This window comes from Nothobranchius furzeri, chromosome 16 (genome assembly GCF_043380555.1).
Source record: "Nothobranchius furzeri strain GRZ-AD chromosome 16, NfurGRZ-RIMD1, whole genome shotgun sequence".
Taxonomy (NCBI): domain Eukaryota; kingdom Metazoa; phylum Chordata; class Actinopteri; order Cyprinodontiformes; family Nothobranchiidae; genus Nothobranchius; species Nothobranchius furzeri.
The window spans coordinates 51,129,048-51,146,719 of record NC_091756.1 but is presented as its reverse complement, the minus strand read 5'-3'; the positions used below and the strand labels follow the sequence as shown (position 1 = coordinate 51,146,719).

The following is a 17,672-nucleotide window of genomic DNA, read 5'->3' as shown; positions in this document are numbered from 1 at the left end:
CCTCAAACCCTTTACAGTTTAAATATGAGCAATTATTGCCATTGAGGCTTCCATCTTCAGTGTCGTCCTATTAAAACACTGATTGGTGTGAGCCTTGAATTTAATTTAATTTTATGCTTCCTTCGAATGTGTTTTGTAACTATAGATTCTATTTTTCATGTTTGAGAAATATGAATAAAAGTTGAAGCTCATCTGTCTGTTTTTTTTATGAACACTGTTTTAGCCAGGATGTCTGCCCACATGTTGATCAGAATAAACCGTATCAGTCTACCTCATGTTACATCATCACACAATTTATAAAGAAGTAACAGATGTATATATTCAACACTGGAACCAGTATTTTACCAGCTTTTTTCAAAATTCACCTCATTTTAAAACCTGTAATTTAATTAATAAGACAGCACATACGGCAAATCTTACCTCGGATGAATGGAGCTTTGAACAATCAAGTCTTAAGTCACCTTCCAAACCAGCATGTCCCAAACAGGTCAACATCCTTGAAGACTGCAGACTTGATGGACAATTTTGGAAAAACAACAAAAATTGTTTTTTTGTTTTTTTTTGTTTTGTTTTTTTTTTACTTACATTTGATTGGCTTTATTTGACTGGATACTTTTATGGATGTTTCTTTGTGATCAGTCTTGAGAGGATAGATGGATAGGAAGTTTTTCTTAGTGACATGTGTGGTGTGGAAGCGTATTGCAATCATCCCAAAAACAGTTTTTCCTATATGATCAAGCTCTGTTTATTAGAAAACATTGCTTTTTAATGTAATTGAGTTATCTTGTTAAATTGGAGAACAGAATTTCTTTTTTTTAATTATTTTAAAAGTTTTTTCGTTAATTTAGAAATACAGCTTTTTAATTTTATGGGAGTGATTGCAAAAAAGGTAAATATACTGGTAAAACCTCATATTCAGTTGTTTTATGTGGACTTATTTGTACATTTATTTACATAGTTTAATTTTGTGTTTTATGTTGTCCTCCCGAGCGCTGGGGGCGCTGTTCTCTCCACTCAACTATACTCTGGTTTAGCGTTTCCGGCTGTTTCTGCATCTGTGTACTACACACGTGTGGCTGTAACCAACGTATTTCTTGTTAAAGTACATGAACCCACGTTCTCGCTCAGGGGAAAAGATTAAAGCTTTTACCTGCGAATATTTCCTGCCGCCATGGGCCCGGTAAGAAAACCCCAGCTCGCTTGTTTGCCTCTCTTTCTGGTCTAGTGTTGTAACAGAACCAGTTCGGTTAAGAGGAGAAAGGCTTGATTTAAACAAACTCGTGGATTTACGTTTGTTAAATTGGTGTTTGAGTTTGGTCTGGCTGCTAATGGTAACCAACGTGTTTACTTATTGGTGCTGCTTCATGGTTTGTTTTCCAAACAGAGGGCTCTGTTTACTTTTGCGTTTCATACTAAAACAAAAGTCTTTGGGCCCCACTAGATTAGGGTGACCATATTTCCATTTCCAAAAAAGAGGACAGGGGATCTGTGCCGATACTATTGGACTTTGTATGGAAAAGAAAAGTTCATTATATTAAAAAAATCTGTTTTAATCAATTCAGCAAATCATGGAGGTTTAAATTTTATAGACTTCTCAACCCTCAATAATACTCTGAAAATTAACTGGATCAGAAATGTTTTACTTAATCCTTCTTCTATATGGAACATCATCCCCTCTTTCATTTTCTCTAAACTAGGTGGTCTAAAATTTCTTTTGATTTGTAATTATAATATTCCAAAAATCCCCATGAAGCTTTCAAACTTTCACAAGCAGAAGTTGTTGGCATGGTCCCTCATTTTTAAGCACAATTTCTCACCACATACTTGTTTTATTTGGAACTCACCAAAAGAAAGTCTGTTTATTGAAAACTGGTTTGATAATAATGTTATTCTTGTTAACCAATTAGTAAAACCTAATGGTCAATCTTACACTTTCTGAATTTACAGAAAAGTATCCTGTAGTGGTTTCTCCTAGGAAGTTCACGATCGTGTTGAATGCAATACCTTCTGGTATCAAAATGCTGCTAGCAGGGTCCTCTTTTCTGGATGGTTTGGTGACTTGTACTGACCTCTCTCAAACATACGTTGGTAAAATTTGCTTTTCTCCAAATAAATCATGCAATAAATCTATCAGAGGGCTTTTTCAACAGCTTTCCATCTCCTCTTCCTATATTATTTCGTTTTGGACCTCTGCTGTAAATAATATTCCATGGAATAAAACTTGGCTTTTACCCCACAGATATATTTTAACTAATAAAATTAGAGAGGTTTCTTTTAAAATATTACATAACTGTTACCCTGTTAAACATTTTATTTCCCAAAGATTTAAAAAGGACATTGACACCTGCTGTTCTTTCTGTAACAATCATCCTGAAACAATTACTCACCTGTTCTGGACCTGTACAAATACTTCAAAATTCTGGTCTGATGTCTTAGATCTTCTGCAGCAAAAGGTTCTTCCTGAGGTCTCCTTCTGTTTGAAACATGTTATTTTTGGTTTTTTTTGAAGACAAAGAGAGTAATAGAATCTACATACTGAACCTAATTTTTATTTTAGCTAAATATTATATTCATAAGTGTAAATATACCCATGTCAGTCCTTTTTTACTTGTCTTCATCTGTGAAATAAAAAAAATATGCTGATTCTATTAAAAATGTAAAAGCTATAAAAACCTGGAATCTACTTGAAGAATACGACTCGTACAACTGGTAACACGTTTTCCCCCTCTCTATTCCTTGTAATATCTGATTGTGCTCTGTATTCTTATCCTTTGGACACTGTTCACTTTGGCCCCTTTGTTTGTTTGCTTGTATTGTTGTGCTTCGTTGCTATGTAAGATACCCAATTTCACTAATAACGTTTGTTAAAAAAAATCTGTGCCTGTGACGTCACACTATGGCAACGCCACACAAACCACGCTGGGACCCATTTTTTTTGTAAGAACTAAATTAATATCGGATTCTGGCAATAAAGGGGCTCTAAAACAATTCATATGTAAATATTTAGCATATTTATTGCAAAATCTCATTTTTCTGCTTTAGTGCTGCAACAAGGTTTTATTAATAATAAATCATTCTACCTTTTGTTTTACTACAGCATCGGTAAGCTTCCTGTGCACAGATTATTAAGGATGCTTGTTTCAGCTGTGAGATTAGACGATAGGGTCAATGAAAAAATAAGTTGTCACATACTCCATGGAAACTTTCAGAGAATCCACAAATATTGGCTTTTAAATGGTTTTGTTACTTTTTGCAAGTTTAGAAAAGCAGCAGATGCGACAGCATGTCTGATAATTTAGTTTTTCATCTGATAATGTTAGAACATGTCAGCGATGTCTGAGGAGCTTTTATAAACACTGTATAACTAATACTCCTGGACAGAGTATGAATTACACAGAGGCTTCTGGGGAGCCCAGTTTTTGGGGGGTGTTCTGTTTTGCCTTGGCCCCCAAAATGCCTTGAACAGGGTATCCGCGGGTCCTTAAAAAGTCTTAAATTTGGCTCCCTTAAACCTGCAGATACCCTGCTTGAAACGGCCCTGGGTGTGTGACTGAGTTTTGAAGGTGATCTGATTTGTATCAGATGTATAAATATTACATGTGTGTAACGTATTGTTTTATACAGGTAAAAACGTGTAGTGGAGATAAATCTACCTACATTTTACTTTTCAACACTAGTTTGTTTTGTTTTCGATGTTGCGTCAGTGAGGTGAAATCACCGCAGCACAGGTGATGAGCTCCGCAGTAGCAGAGCGCTTCAGGCACAAATAAGACAGAAAGTAGAGAATATGAGAGGACATGAACGATCGTGGGTTAATGATAGTTTTTTGGTTGCGCCACTTTGAGAATGGACCGTGTGCTGGACGCAGCAGCCTGGAGCGCTGCGCACCAACGATCAGCGCTCTGCCACTCTCGGTGCTCTCTGCTCAAAAGAACCCCCGGTACACTGAAAGTCCATGAATGATGTAATATAGGTAGAAAAGTTTTCTCCGGCTCTCCCTGGATGTGTAGGATCCCCCATAATTCGATCCCTGCTCCTGGATGAAAAACCGGACATTTTCATCAATACAAGACCCCCCCCCCCCCCCCCCCCCCGGACGCTCCGGACAGAGAGTGAAAAGTGGACATGTCCAGGGTAAAAATGACATATGGTCACCCTACACTAGATCCTTCCACAGCTGAAATGTTCTGGGCGGATCCTCATCCCAAAATAACAATCTAAGAAAAATAATTTTTACCAAAGATGAGGAGCAGACAGGGTGGAATAAATAAACTAAGTGCTTTTAGTTTGTTTTCTACCTTAAATGGGCGATGCATTTCTGGAATATAAACCAAAGACCTTAAGGGCAGGTTAACAGGAGGTTGTTAAAGCAGCTCTGCTGATGTCACATTGTGCTGTATTTGTGTTGTGACGGTGACCTTCTCCCTCCCTGCAGCCTCGTTCAAAAAAGCGGCGGCCAACGTTCCGCCGCCTGCTAAAGACAAGCGGGGTGAAACTAGAGAACAAGCTGAAGAACCGTCAGTTCAAGCAGCAGAATGCTGACAAGAAACAGCGGAAAGATCAGAAGAGAATGCGGCAGGCGATGAAGGGCTCTACCCTGCAGACGCCCCGCCCCCTGGAGACGTACAGGAAGCGACCAGGTGAGACTTCTTCCAGTCCAGTTTGACACAGTGGCAGCCATGTTAATGAGGAACGATCAGTTACAAGCAGCAAGGAGTCCGTACATCGGTAAATCTGTTTTTTCCTACCTGACAGAGGAGGAGGAGCAGGAGGAAGAGTTCCTGGAGAGTTTACCGACAGACATGATGGACGAAGACGACCTTCAGCAGATGACCACCATGGCTCGGAAGGCATCGTTCATTACCAGAGACCTGTCGTCATGGTGACACAGCAAACACTTCTTGTCATGGTTACACAAATACACACCAGTGGCCTGAAACACACAAACACGGATGGATATGTTATACTTAAATAAATCCAGATGTTTCTGGATGGATTCATGGACATTTCTCTTGTACACCCCAATCAATGGGGAATTGATTCTCCTCCTTGCATGATCAAAAATCACAAGAATGACGCGAAACTTTGGAAATGTGAGGATTGTCTTTGGAAACTTTAAAGTAGCCGATGAACCAGAGCTGTTGGAGTCGTTGAAAGTACTTTTTGAATGACTTTCATCTGTTATGGTTGCAAGGTTGCACTCCTGAATGTGACTGAGTGAGCTGACATCGACTGGGGTGTGTTTGTTTTGCATGGTGGGGCATCCTAGCGGGCCGGTTCATGGAGGGAAGAAGCGGAGCTCTGACGTGGTTCGCAGCTACGAGAAGGTTCCGAGGAAGATTGCTAAAATGCAGGAGAAGGAGGTGATCCATCTGCTGCCAATCAAGGACAAGAGTGGCGTCATCCCACAGAGCATGGAGAGAGGTAACACTGTGCACACACACGTTACTGATCAGCTGATTGATCGCGGTGAGTAAGTAATCAGAAATGTCACTGCTGATCTTTTTGTTTCCAGTTGTAGAAAAGCAGCCAGAGCCTGAAGAGGAGGACGATGATGCAGATAAGCCTGATGAGGAGGAAAGTGGTAAGAGATTAAAAAACAAACTTGTTGATCATGAATTGTTCACGGTGGGTTGAGAATAAATGAAACCGCAAAGGGGTGTTGCTGTCTTCAATGTAAGCACAGGGTATCCGCGGGTCCTTAAAAAGTCTTAAAAAGTCTTAAATTTGCTTTTCCAAATTTAAGGCCTTGAAAATCCTTAAAAATGACAAATAATCCTTAAATACAGTTTCCAAAGGTCTTACATTACCAAAGACCCAATAAACAAGATTATTTTATTTCTATAAAATTTTTGTGAATTTCTAGTTTGTGTTCAGCATTTTTTGTGTACGATGTTGGCGTAAGCGGAACCGTACACATTCAGTTGGTTTTGAAAGGGGGCTATTTTTAGATGAGCACATTAGCTGGTTAAGCTAGCGGGAGCTTGCGCCATGGGGAAGTGCAAGTTTAATGGTATCTAGATGGCTAATCCCATGTTCACAACGTGGTTAGTACCAGTTCCAGGCAATAGCTGGAAATTATAGCTTATATTTAATTGAAAAAAAAATTGCTTAAATTTGGTCCAAGTGGCATTAAAAAAGGTCTTAAAAAGTCTTAAATTTGGCTCCCTTAAACCTGCAGCTACCCTGTAAGCAGGAACAATAGAAAAGGTCCGATATTGTTGAAACTCTGGTCAAAGCTGTGGATGATTTCAGGATTCAAGGTTATTTAATTGCCATTTTACAGGAATACAACGACACTTGACATTGCACTTGCCTGAAGACCGCCCTCGTAAGAAGAGTGTGGCAGAAATCAATGAACACAAAATCTAAATCGTGATAATCCTTCAACTGTCTCAGTAGGAAACAAAACAGATGAAGCTCAAATTTAACAGATGTCTTTTGCTCTTGTGTACATTTCTTTTCAAAGGAGAAAAACTTGAAATAAAGAAAAAACACAAATTCCCACAGAAGTTTGGTAGATGGTGAACAAAGATGGTCTGAGTAAACCTTTAGTAAAATAATCGGTGCTCATTATATATTCTCTAAAATAAATTCCATTGTCTTCCCAAAACCTGCATGTATGTATGTATACGCATGTCTGTATGTATACGCATGTATGTATGTATACGCATGTATGTATGTATACGCATGTATGTATGTATACGCATGTCTGTATGTATACGCATGTCTGTATGTATACGCATGTCTGTATGTATACGCATGTATGTATGTATACGCATGTCTGTATGTATACGCATGTATGTATGTATGTGGACCGAGCCGTGTTTTTTTGGAAAAATGCAAAAGAGCCGCTTCATTTATTTATTTATTTTCTCTGCAAAATATTTATAGCATATTCATATTAAAATGCTGTTAGGAGTCTCGAAAAAATATTTTTAGCCAGCTTGTTTTGCGGATTTGGCATTGTAGCTAAGTTTTTTTCTTGAAACAATCTAAAGTGATTGCTCATCAAACCCGGATAAGGATGGCCGTTGCAACAGCAGTAAAAATAAAAATATCCACCGTAGTGTGGATGAGCGACTCTAGCTGTCGTCTCAGCTCTGTACCAAGCACCATTGATTAAGGAGCTATTCTGTGATTTTTCATGCGTTGTGTGGAGTGTTTATGATTGCGGTGTCCTCCTGTGCAGAGGGGGCATCATCGTGTTACGTGGGACTGACCCCAGAGCAAAGAGAGCAGCTTAGAAACCAGAAGTTAAACGGGAAGAAGCACTGCATCGCCAACCTGGCGTCAGCCATCATTTCAGACCCCATGAACAATGTAAGTGGGCCACTGGTCTCAGGTTAGACTGGTGGGATGATACTGATGCTAGTTGTGGTGGTCATGTGATGTGTGGCAGATGAAGTGTGTGAAGGAGCTGCGGGGTATGCTGATGGAGGCCGATCCCAGCGTGGCGGTCTCAGTCAGGAAGATGGTGATGGTTTCTCTAATGGAGATCTTTAAAGACATTGCTCCCACCTACAGAATACGACCTCTGACTGCTGAAGAGAAGAGCGTCAAGGTAGCTACGATTAATCCACGTCTGTCCTGGACGAGTGTGTCCTGTGAGGTGTTTGTGGTGAAACTGTTTCCTTTGGTTTGTTGTGCTGCAGGTGAAGAAGGAGACAAAACAGCTCAGAGAGTTCGAGGAAGGTTTGGTGAGTCAGTATAAGTTCTACCTGGAGGATCTAGAGCAGACCATCAAAGGTATACCACCACAACAGCAACACCGCTTCACCTCACCACTCACACAGACTCACAGCTCACCGTCCTCCTCAGATTGGAAGCAGAAGAAGAGGAAACGCAGCCAGGCGGTAGGCCTCCAGTCTTATCTCAGTCTGGCCGAGGTCGCCGTGCGCTGCCTGAGTGAGCTGCTGCTGGCTCTGCCACACTTCAACTTCCACAACAACATCGTCGTCATCCTCGTACCGCTGATGAACGACCCGACAAGGAAGGTGAGACATGCCGGACCTGTGCCGACCCACCCGAACAAGTCTGACAAGCTCAGGTAGATGCATACAACGATGCGTGCTGTGATTCAGGCGAGCGTTTGTTACAGGTGTCTGACATGTGCTGTGACGCATTCAAGAAGCTGTTCCAACAGGACAAAGGGGGCGTGGCCTCTCTGGCCACTGTGCGAGTTATATCTGGCCTTGTAAAGAGCCTAAATTACAATGTCAGACCTGAGGTACCAAACGAAATGCACGCGAACCTCACCAGATTCAGTTTCATTCAGGACTGTTGGTCTCAGTCCTTCCTCTTCCCCCTCAGGTGCTGCAAACGCTGCTCAGTTTGAGGATCAAGGAGGTGGAGATGAAGAAGGACCTGGAGGCTTCTGCACCAAAAAAGAGGTTTATGACAAACAAAGAAAAGAAGAAGAACTTATCCAGGATGCAGAGGAAGGTAAACACTGTTGGTGTTCAGTCACAGTTTGTTTTTGACTTATGGGAGTCAAAGAGATTGATGAGTGCAGAGTCTGCTGGTCACATTGGGGTCACTTACTGTGCGTTTGGCTCAGGACGATCTAGAACTCCGATTATAAATGAATGTCAGTCATTTACAGATAAACAGATCTGTTTGAATTCTTAGAATCGGAGTCTCATCCCTTTACCAACAAGAGGGCAGTAAGAAAACACAAGTCTGTGTGTTTGTGTGCAGTGGAAAAAGGCAGAGGAGAAGCTGGAGAAGGAGCTTTTGGAGGCAGAAGCTTCCGAGAGCAAAGAGAAGAAGATCAAACTGGTGAGATGACATTTCAGAATCTAAAAATATGCCCAAGTTGGTCCCAGAGCGTGTATAAACCTAGCTCCTGTTTCTGCTCTTCAGCACACAGAGACCCTGAACATCGTCTTCCTCGTCTACTTCAGGATCCTGAAGAAAGCGCAGAAATCCATTCTTCTTCCTGTGGTTCTGGAGGGACTGGCCAAGTATGAAGCACACTTTCTCTTCTGTTGTGGCGTTGTTGTGGTGCTGTAGCGCTGACTAATGCCACTTCCTGATAGTTTTGCTCACCTGATCAACCTGGAATTCTTTGATGACCTGCTGAATGTACTTCAGAACCTGATCCAATCAGGAGTGAGTATTTAACCTGACCACCCCCCAATAGTTTCATGATAGTTTAGTGAATTGACTGATTGATTCATTGATCTCTTCAGGATCTGACCAATCGGGAGTGTCTCCACTGCATCCAGACGGTCTTCACCATCCTGTCAGGACAAGGTCAGAGGAGTTTTTCTGTCTCTGTAAGGACCACGGGGGTGGTGTAGTGAGGACAGGTTGTCTCATCTTTACTTTGTGCTACTTTTGGAGGTTTAGGCTAGTTTTAGATGTACAGTCGTCACACCTGAATAAGGTGTGGGTTTGTGTGGCAGGTGATGCTCTGAACATCGACCCTCTGAACTTCTACTCTCAGCTCTACAGAATTCTGCTGCGGCTACATGCTGGTTCGTTTACATCTCAGTACAACAACCAGTCACCTTGTCGTTACACGTCACATGGCTGTTAACAGTTCTGTTTCTCAGGGACTCCTAACTATGACATCATCATCGTGCTCAGGTGCTTGGATGCTATGCTGACCCGCCGCCGTAAACAGGTGTCCCTGCAGAGGGCGATGGCCTTTGTTAAACGGCTGAGCGTGCTCAGTCTGCATGTCCTGCATAACTCCAGTGTAGGAATCCTCGCTGCCAACAGAGCTACCATGCACGTGAGTGTGTGTGTGTGTGTAAGGGAGTTTGTATGCGTGATGGGGAGGGTAATCATTTAGCTAAAACTTGAATGAATAAGAGGACTGTTGGTTTCTGACTTTTTTCTCACTCAATTTAATGGAGGTTTTTTTTTTTTTCCAGTCCTTTCCAAAGTGTGATTTCCTGTTGGATAATGAGATTCAAGGCAGCGGCTTCTACTTACCAGAACTGAATGAACCTGAACACTGCAATGCTCAGAACACTGCACTGTGGGAACTGCACCTACTGCAGGTGCACACACACACACACACACACACACACACACACACACACACACACACACACACACACACACACACACACACACACACACACACACACACACACACACACACACACACACTTTAAGCATGTAAATACGTGAATGTAACTAGTGTTATAATAGTTCCCTTCCTGTATGTGTTTTCACAGAGACATTACCATCCAGTCGTTCGGAGGTTCGCCGTTCATCTGAGTCGTGGAGCTCCTAGCGAGGGAACGGCGTCTCTCAGTGTGGATCTAAGTCGCAGGTACAAACACAGCCCCTTCTTAAAGGAACAGTACACCTTTTGTTTTACACACACCGTGCTGTGGTTTAATTTTTTACTGACAGTGTCAGCAGCTTTGACAGCTTCCTGTTAGTAAGTAACTTCCTTATTTGTTTTCTGAGCTATTTCCACCCCTGTCTGTTCAGGTCACCACTGGAGCTGTTTGAAGACTACAGTCTCAAAGATATGGCCTTTAACCCTCCAGTCGCACCGCCCGGGTCCAAAAAGAAGGTGAGAAAATCAAACACACCTTGTGCTTGTTTATTTAATCAGTAAATTAGTTTTGACTGAAGATTTTCTGGTTGATGTTTTTTAGGATTTTTTAATAACACCACAACATTTCAAACACTTAACAACAACCTTCTTGTTTATAACATGTTATGAATAACCTACCCTTGCCACCTTCACCTTTGTGTCCATCGGAGGTTCGCCGTGTCCATGAGAAGCTAACGTTTGCATTGCACGTAGTTGATGCTTGGGGGGATCGAACACTGGCGTGTCTGTTGCCGCTGCTCTCTGGCAAAACTTTTTTAACTTTTTAAACTATAAACTTTTAAACTTTTTAAATCTTTTTACTAGTTGTGCAACACTGGATGCTGCTTTTAATCAGTTCTCTTAACTATTATATTGACAACTGATGCTCGCTAGCATCTGCGGTCACTCAAATGGTTTGTTTGTGGCCGACGCTGGGTTCTGGGCAGATTCTTACCTGGCCCACTCGTCGTTCTCCTGTCCATGAGGAGTCGTGGATTTTCCAAACACTGCGTTGGTTTGCTGTTGGCTGGCTTCTTCTATCTCTCGTCCACCTGCCAGCAGGTGCTCACCTGCAGTACTCGGCTGCTGAACTTCTAAAACTCCGGCGCCACATCTCTATTCAGCAGCCTCCGCCTGGTTCCGACATCCCTCCTGTCATCGCATTCCAGCCCCGTCGGAGATACATTCATCGTGGATCACGTCAACGCTCAACTCACTGCAATACAACTGACTCCATACAACCCATCTGGATCTCCACTCGCCGCCGCTCCCGCACTCCCGTAAAATCACCCGGAATATAAACCACCATGTCCTCTCCAGCCTGCCCAGATCTGCTAACTCTTCCACCAAGAGGATGTCTACCGTGGTCAGCTGCGGTCTCCTCAACATCCGTTATCTCAGCAGCAAGGGCCGTCTCGTCAGAGACCTTATCCTGGACCACAATCTCGAATTCTTATTTTTGGTTGAAACTTGGCAGCAGCCAAATCACTTCATCCCTCTCAATGAGTCAGCTCCGCCGGGGTTTGTTTACATCTGTCAGCCTCGCGCTGCCGGCCGAGGCGGAGGTCTGGCGATATTTCACCACAAGAGTTGGAAACTGATGCCCGTACCTGCTGCCTGGACCATCTCCCACCACTTTAGCCACCAACTATCGCCCTCCTAAATATAACAAGGACTTTTAAAATGACTTTTCTAACCTACTGTCTTACTTTTCTTCCCTGTCTCAAAATATAATCATCCTGGGTGACTTCAATATTCATGGACAACATTAATGACACACTTTCTGAAGATTTTTTATCCTGCCTTGAAAGCTTCGGACTCCCAACAACACATTAACTTCCCAACCCACTGTAAAGGTCACATCCTGGATCTGGTCTGCTGCTCTGTTATCGCTCACACTGACTGTAAATCTCACCTTGTCCCATACTCCGATCATCTGCTCATCACCTTTAATATCAACCTGTCTCTGTCCAAAATTTTCATTCCTCACACTATTTCATTCCGTAATATCAAAATTATAAATGCTGACACTTTTTCTCTTAACATTAACACTCTTCCCAGTCCCGAAGCCAACTGTTCAGCTGATGATCTGGTCTACCACTACAACAGCAACCTCTCCACCCTTCTAAATAACCATGCCCCTTTGAAAACCAGATCTGTTTCATTCATCCGCTCGTCACCATGGTTCACCCCTGCTCTCCGTCAGCTCAAAGCTAAAGGACGTCAACCGGAAAGACTTTACAATAGAACTGGACTTGCCATACACAAAGAAATGTACTCCAATCATATAATGTTCTACAAGGACCATCTCTCATCAGCTAAATCTGCTTATTATTCTGGTTTAATTCACTCTAATCAAGATAATTCAAAAACTCTTTTTTTTCTCTCTTGAACAATATCACAAAACCTCCCGACTCCCTCCCTCCGTCCCTATCTGCAATCCACTGATTTCTGTAACTCCCTCATGTCCTTATTGGTTTCAAAAATCACCGACATCCATCAACATCTAACTTCTCACTGTGCTTCTGTCTCCAAAGTGGACATGACTCCCCCCTCCCCACATCACTCAACTACATTTTCCACCTTCTTCCTTCCCTCAGTCCAAGACATCACTGAACTTATCCTCAAATCCAAACCCTCCACCTGTCAGCTCGATCCACTCCCTACAGTTCTTGTTAAAACCTGCCACTCTTCTCTTGCTCCTCTCATAACCAACATTATTCATCGCTCTCTAAGCTCTGCCATTGTCCCTCCAACCTTCAAAACTGCAATAGTTACACCTCTTCTGAAGAAACCTGGCCTAGACCCCACTAACTTCAATAACCTACGCCCTATTTCCATTCTACCCTTTATCTCCAAAATTCTTGAAAAATCTGTTGCCTCTCAACTTCACGACCACGTCATCACCAATAACATCTATGAACAATTTCAATCTGGCTTCCGTCCTCTTCACAGCACTGAAACAGCACTTCTCAAAATCACCAGTGACCTTCTCACTGCTTCTGACTCTGGTTTATTGTCCATTCTCATTCTTCTCGATCTCACAGCAGCATGTGACACCATCTCCCATAGCACTCTCCTCAGCAGACTGTCATCCATAGGTATCACTCACACTCCCCTTGCCTGGTTCACCTCCTACCTCTCTGGCCGTACACAGTTCGTTCAACTGAAGTCATATAAATCCAATCTTTTCCTGTTTCTGCTGGTGTGCCCCTGGGCTCTGTCCTGGGGCCCCTTCTTTTCATTATTTACCTTCTCCCACTAGGTCACATTTTCCGTAAACACTATTCATTTTCATTGTTACGCAGATGACACCCAGCTCTACCTCTCAACCAAACCCTCAACTTCACTCCCACCTTCCTCCCTTACCCTCTGTCTCCAAGAAATCCATTCTTGGTTCACTTCCAACTTTCTCAAACTGAACAGTTCTAAAACTGAAGTCCTCCTGGTAGGCACACCTCATATTCTCTCTAAATCTAACAGTTTCCCCATCTCTATTGATAACTCAGCAGTTACTCCCTCCCCTCTTGTTAAGAGTCTGGGTGTCTTCCTCGACAGCACACTTTCTTTTCAATTTCACATCAACAATATTACCCGGTCTGCTTATTTTCACCTGCGTAACATCTTCTGTCTCCGTCCATCACTTACTCCCTCCACTACTGCCATCCTCGTCCACAGCCTCATCACATCCAGGATTGATTATTGCATCTCACTTCTCATTGGTCTCCCAAGCACTTCCCTCCATTAACAGCAGCTTCTCCAGAGTGCTGCAGTACGTGTCATCACTAGGACTCCCATCATCTCACCACATCACCCCCATCCTGCAACAACTTCATTGGCTGCCCATTAAACACAGAATCAGTTTCAAAATTCTGCTCATCACATTCAAAGCTCTCCATAACCTGGCTCCATCCTATATTTCTGATCTCATTCACATCACCACTCCTGTCCGCGCACTTCGTTCCTCTACTGCTCCTCAACTCTCGGCTCCCTCCGCTCGCCTTGTCGCCATGGGGAGTAGAGCATTCAGCCGCTCTGCTCCCCACCTCTGGAATTCTCTTCCCCCGATCTACGCACAACCCACTCCCTCACACTTTTTAAATCAAAACTTAAAACCCACCTCTTCATACAGGCTTTTACCACATAGTTTTAATACATAGTTTTAAATTTTAGCATCCTAGTGTTTTTACATATTTCTGTACTGTTTACCTTGTTTTATTATTTTTCCCCCATTGTTGTAAAGTGCCCTTGGGTGTCTTGAAAGTCGCTGTCAAATAAAATACATTATTATTTTTATTATTATTATTATTATCAGTGAGTACATCCCACTTTAGGTTACCTATGAAGTCCATCCACGATGCTGTGTTATCCAAAGTGGCATTATTGATTCTTGCGGACAGTATTTCCATATCGACAATGTCCATAAACACTTTATCTCAGAAGTCCTGAACCTACTCACTCACTCTTCTAAACATAGCTTTGTAATCAGTTCTGCGCCACTAGCCCTACCGAAGGGGGAAGTGGAATCATAGAACTTAAAAAGTTCTAAAAAAGCAGCTTATATAAAGATGTTTTGCCCAAAGAACCAGCATGTTTACCTTTTCCGACTTCAACCTAGGACGTCGTGGACCCACTGCTTTACCTCTGTGCTGAAAACCTGCTTCAATGAGCTTTGGGGCTAGGTGCCACATCTGGGGACGACTGGTAGAATATTTCCACCAGAAGAGTCTGTTGTCTCTTAAAACAGGCTCCAAACAGAAGGCTGCTATTTTAGCTCCAGGTTGCTCCTGTGCTGATGGGGCGTACATCTTTTGTTTGCACAAATTACCTCATCAGTGTTTACCAGCCCTGCTTTTAGGTTTGCTTCGAACTCGAAATACTCCCAATCTGCAGGATTTGTTTTCCTTTTTAGACTCCAAGTCAGTTTGTGCATGAGCTTCCATTTTTCTCCCCGTCTCTCCCGGCGTGTCTCCTTCGTGCTGTCACGTGGTGACATATCACCAGCTGTGTACGGTTTTACCGTAGTGGCGCCCAAGCCTACTGGAGACATTCTGTCTCATCTAGCATGATGACTTAAATTATTTTACAGGTTATTTGCTCAGCTTTCTGACAGTCCAGCTCATACAGATGAGTGAGTGTAGCTGCATCTGACAATTTTTGCTCCGAGTGTGTTGGTTTTCATTTGTGCAGCGAGACTTTAAAACTCACCTCACTTTGCCCAGAGCTGGTTCTTTAAAAGTCGTAATAAATCCACTTTGTTGATGCATTTTAACAAGTTTCCTCCGTGCAGTATTTTTTTTGCAGGTTGCAAAGTAAACATCACTCTCACGGAGTAAAAGTTTTTTTTATTATTTTTAACATTTTTGCGGTTGTGCACCTGCATAGTGTGAGGGAAAGGAAAGGGAGACACAATGCTGCTCTCAGGGTCTCTGCGGGCTGCAAAGTATGAGCGACAGGTGATCAGCTGGGAAGATCAGGTCTGAAAGTTGTTGATCAGAATTTGTAGATCACTTTTTTTTTTTTAAGGAGATCGGCCAATTTGGGTTGGTGGCCAAACCACACAGAACGCCTCTGCAGACTGCAGATTTTCTAATAATTGCGCATATTCTTCTTCCGGTCAGCATCATGGGTGGTGCCTCGGTCTGCCTGCATATCTGCAGCTCCCGTGTCGGGGGTGAACTTATTTTTTTTTAGATGTGTTGTGTCGCTCCCGGTGGATTCCTGGTGGGGTCTAGATTCCCTGGCTCTGTCGGGTCCCTGGCGGGGTTGGTCGCCTTTGGTTCCTGGGCTGCTGTGTTCCGAGCTTGGCCAGCTTGGGGGTGGGCGGCTGCAGGTGGGCCTGGGGGCTTGCCGTTGTTACCTCCCAGGGCTCTGGCGGCTGCTGGTTGCGACCCCTGCGGTAATCCTCTGCGCTTCTTGAGTGTGGGGCTGGGGCTTCACTGGAGCCCGTCTCCCTGGGGTTCCTGTGCTTCGGGGAGACCCCTGGATCTCTAGGGCTTGAAAATCCTCCATCTTCTACACATCTTTGGGGGTAGGTCTGTGGCCCCTCACACTCACTATTGGCCACTCCTATAGAGAAACCTTACATACACAAGTGCGTGTCCACACACAGGTGCTCACAAGGATGAACATGGGCATTTTCAACACATCACCTGTGTGGTGGCTGTGGTTGGCACTAAATTAACTATGAATTATTAATGTGTGTTTCTCAACAAAAATAGTTAATTTTATATATCCTCATGTTGTTGGCACAGTGATATTTTGGTCTTGTATTTTGTGTGTCCCCTTTTCTCTCTTTCTGCAGGTCTAGAAGCAGATTCTTGTTCATCAGTTAATGTTTATTTTGTGAACCCCCCTCCCCCTCCTCTACTTTCTATCTCCCCCTTTCTCTTGCACTTCTGTCTCCGTGTCCGTTGGTATTGTAAACAACTGAAAATATTTCTAATAAAGTTTTGGTATCAGGCGTGGCACTATAGCAGAAGCTATAATGCTCCACCTGCAAGAATAGAACAGCAAGGCTCGTCTTTGGCATTCAGACAACAATTCTGATTGCTTCGCAGCTGGACAGGGCCTGGTAAAAACAACAAAAACAAAAAATAGGATTCTTCTTCTGGTAAACAGACTGGGAATCAAAATAAGGAATCAAAAAAATTTTTTTGATTAAGCAATTCTGGGGAAATCTGACAATTAGTTCCAGTTCCAGTCGATGCTGTATGCCCAAATCTAACGTTAACTAGCATCAGTGCTGATTTGAAGTAACTGATCTTGTATCCTCTCAAGTTTATCTAAAACATGTGGAAGATAATTTTGAACATCTGCCATGCAAATGTAAGGTATCATCTGCATAATGTGAACTAGAATGTGACGAAGAACCAAAAGGACTGATGGTTGTTGCTAAACATCTTGTTTTTACTGAAGACCATGGGCATTTTTCCATGTTGAGTGGTGATGTTCACGTGTGTGTGTGTGTTTTAATTTTTGACATTCTGAGCAGTAATAGTGTTTAACTTTCTTGTGTTTTTAGGACCATTTTGTTGTCGGAGAGACGCTGCTGGACGGCGAGCTGCAGAAACTAGTCTCAAGGGTCCTGAGTTTGGTTGAGGACACACAGCCAGACTTTGCTGCAACATACACACACATAAGAGCACAGGACTGACACACAATCACTCATAATTTTCTGTTGGGGTCCCTGTCATTTAGTGACAACAGAATCAGAACGTCACAAATAAAAAGATGTACCAAACCAATCCAGTTTTATTCTCTGAATGGCAAAGATGAAGACATCGTTCTAAAGGCACATTGTAAATGAAACGACATGACGAGGAGTTAATGAGAGCATATAGGGAGCAGGAAGAGTAGACGCTGGAACAATGGAAGAGGATCGTGAAGTCTGATGGGTCCAGAGTTACCAGTGAATTTCTTCCTTGACGGCAAAATCAAATTCCCGGTGCTAGGATGCATCTGGCTCAGGTTCAGGGAACTTGACGCAGGATAGACAACCACAGAGTTCAGACAGTAGCCTTATTGAGGATCTGGGGTGTGCTAGAGAAGAATGTACGCAACAGTCTGACTCCCATCAGCTGTGCAAGATCTTGGAAAAAATGAGTGC

The 17,672-nt window shown here is 42.9% G+C and overlaps 1 protein-coding gene across 1 annotated transcript; it reads left to right on the top strand.

Annotated features, from left to right (window-relative positions):
* The first annotated feature begins 1,040 nt into the window (after positions 1 to 1,040).
* noc3l (NOC3-like DNA replication regulator) lies at positions 1,041 to 17,310 on the top strand. The gene is made up of 21 exons (XM_015962500.3): positions 1,041 to 1,180; positions 4,436 to 4,640; positions 4,756 to 4,882; positions 5,270 to 5,424; positions 5,516 to 5,584; positions 7,193 to 7,323; positions 7,403 to 7,564; positions 7,656 to 7,749; positions 7,822 to 7,997; positions 8,102 to 8,230; positions 8,314 to 8,445; positions 8,701 to 8,781; positions 8,866 to 8,966; positions 9,042 to 9,114; positions 9,195 to 9,258; positions 9,411 to 9,482; positions 9,561 to 9,742; positions 9,885 to 10,013; positions 10,194 to 10,291; positions 10,456 to 10,540; positions 17,088 to 17,310. The coding sequence occupies exons 1-21, from the start codon at positions 1,172 to 1,174 to the stop codon at positions 17,217 to 17,219; spliced, it is 2,406 nt and encodes an 801-aa protein (XP_015817986.1). The 5' UTR covers positions 1,041 to 1,171; the 3' UTR covers positions 17,220 to 17,310.
* Positions 17,311 to 17,672: the final 362 nt, after the last annotated feature.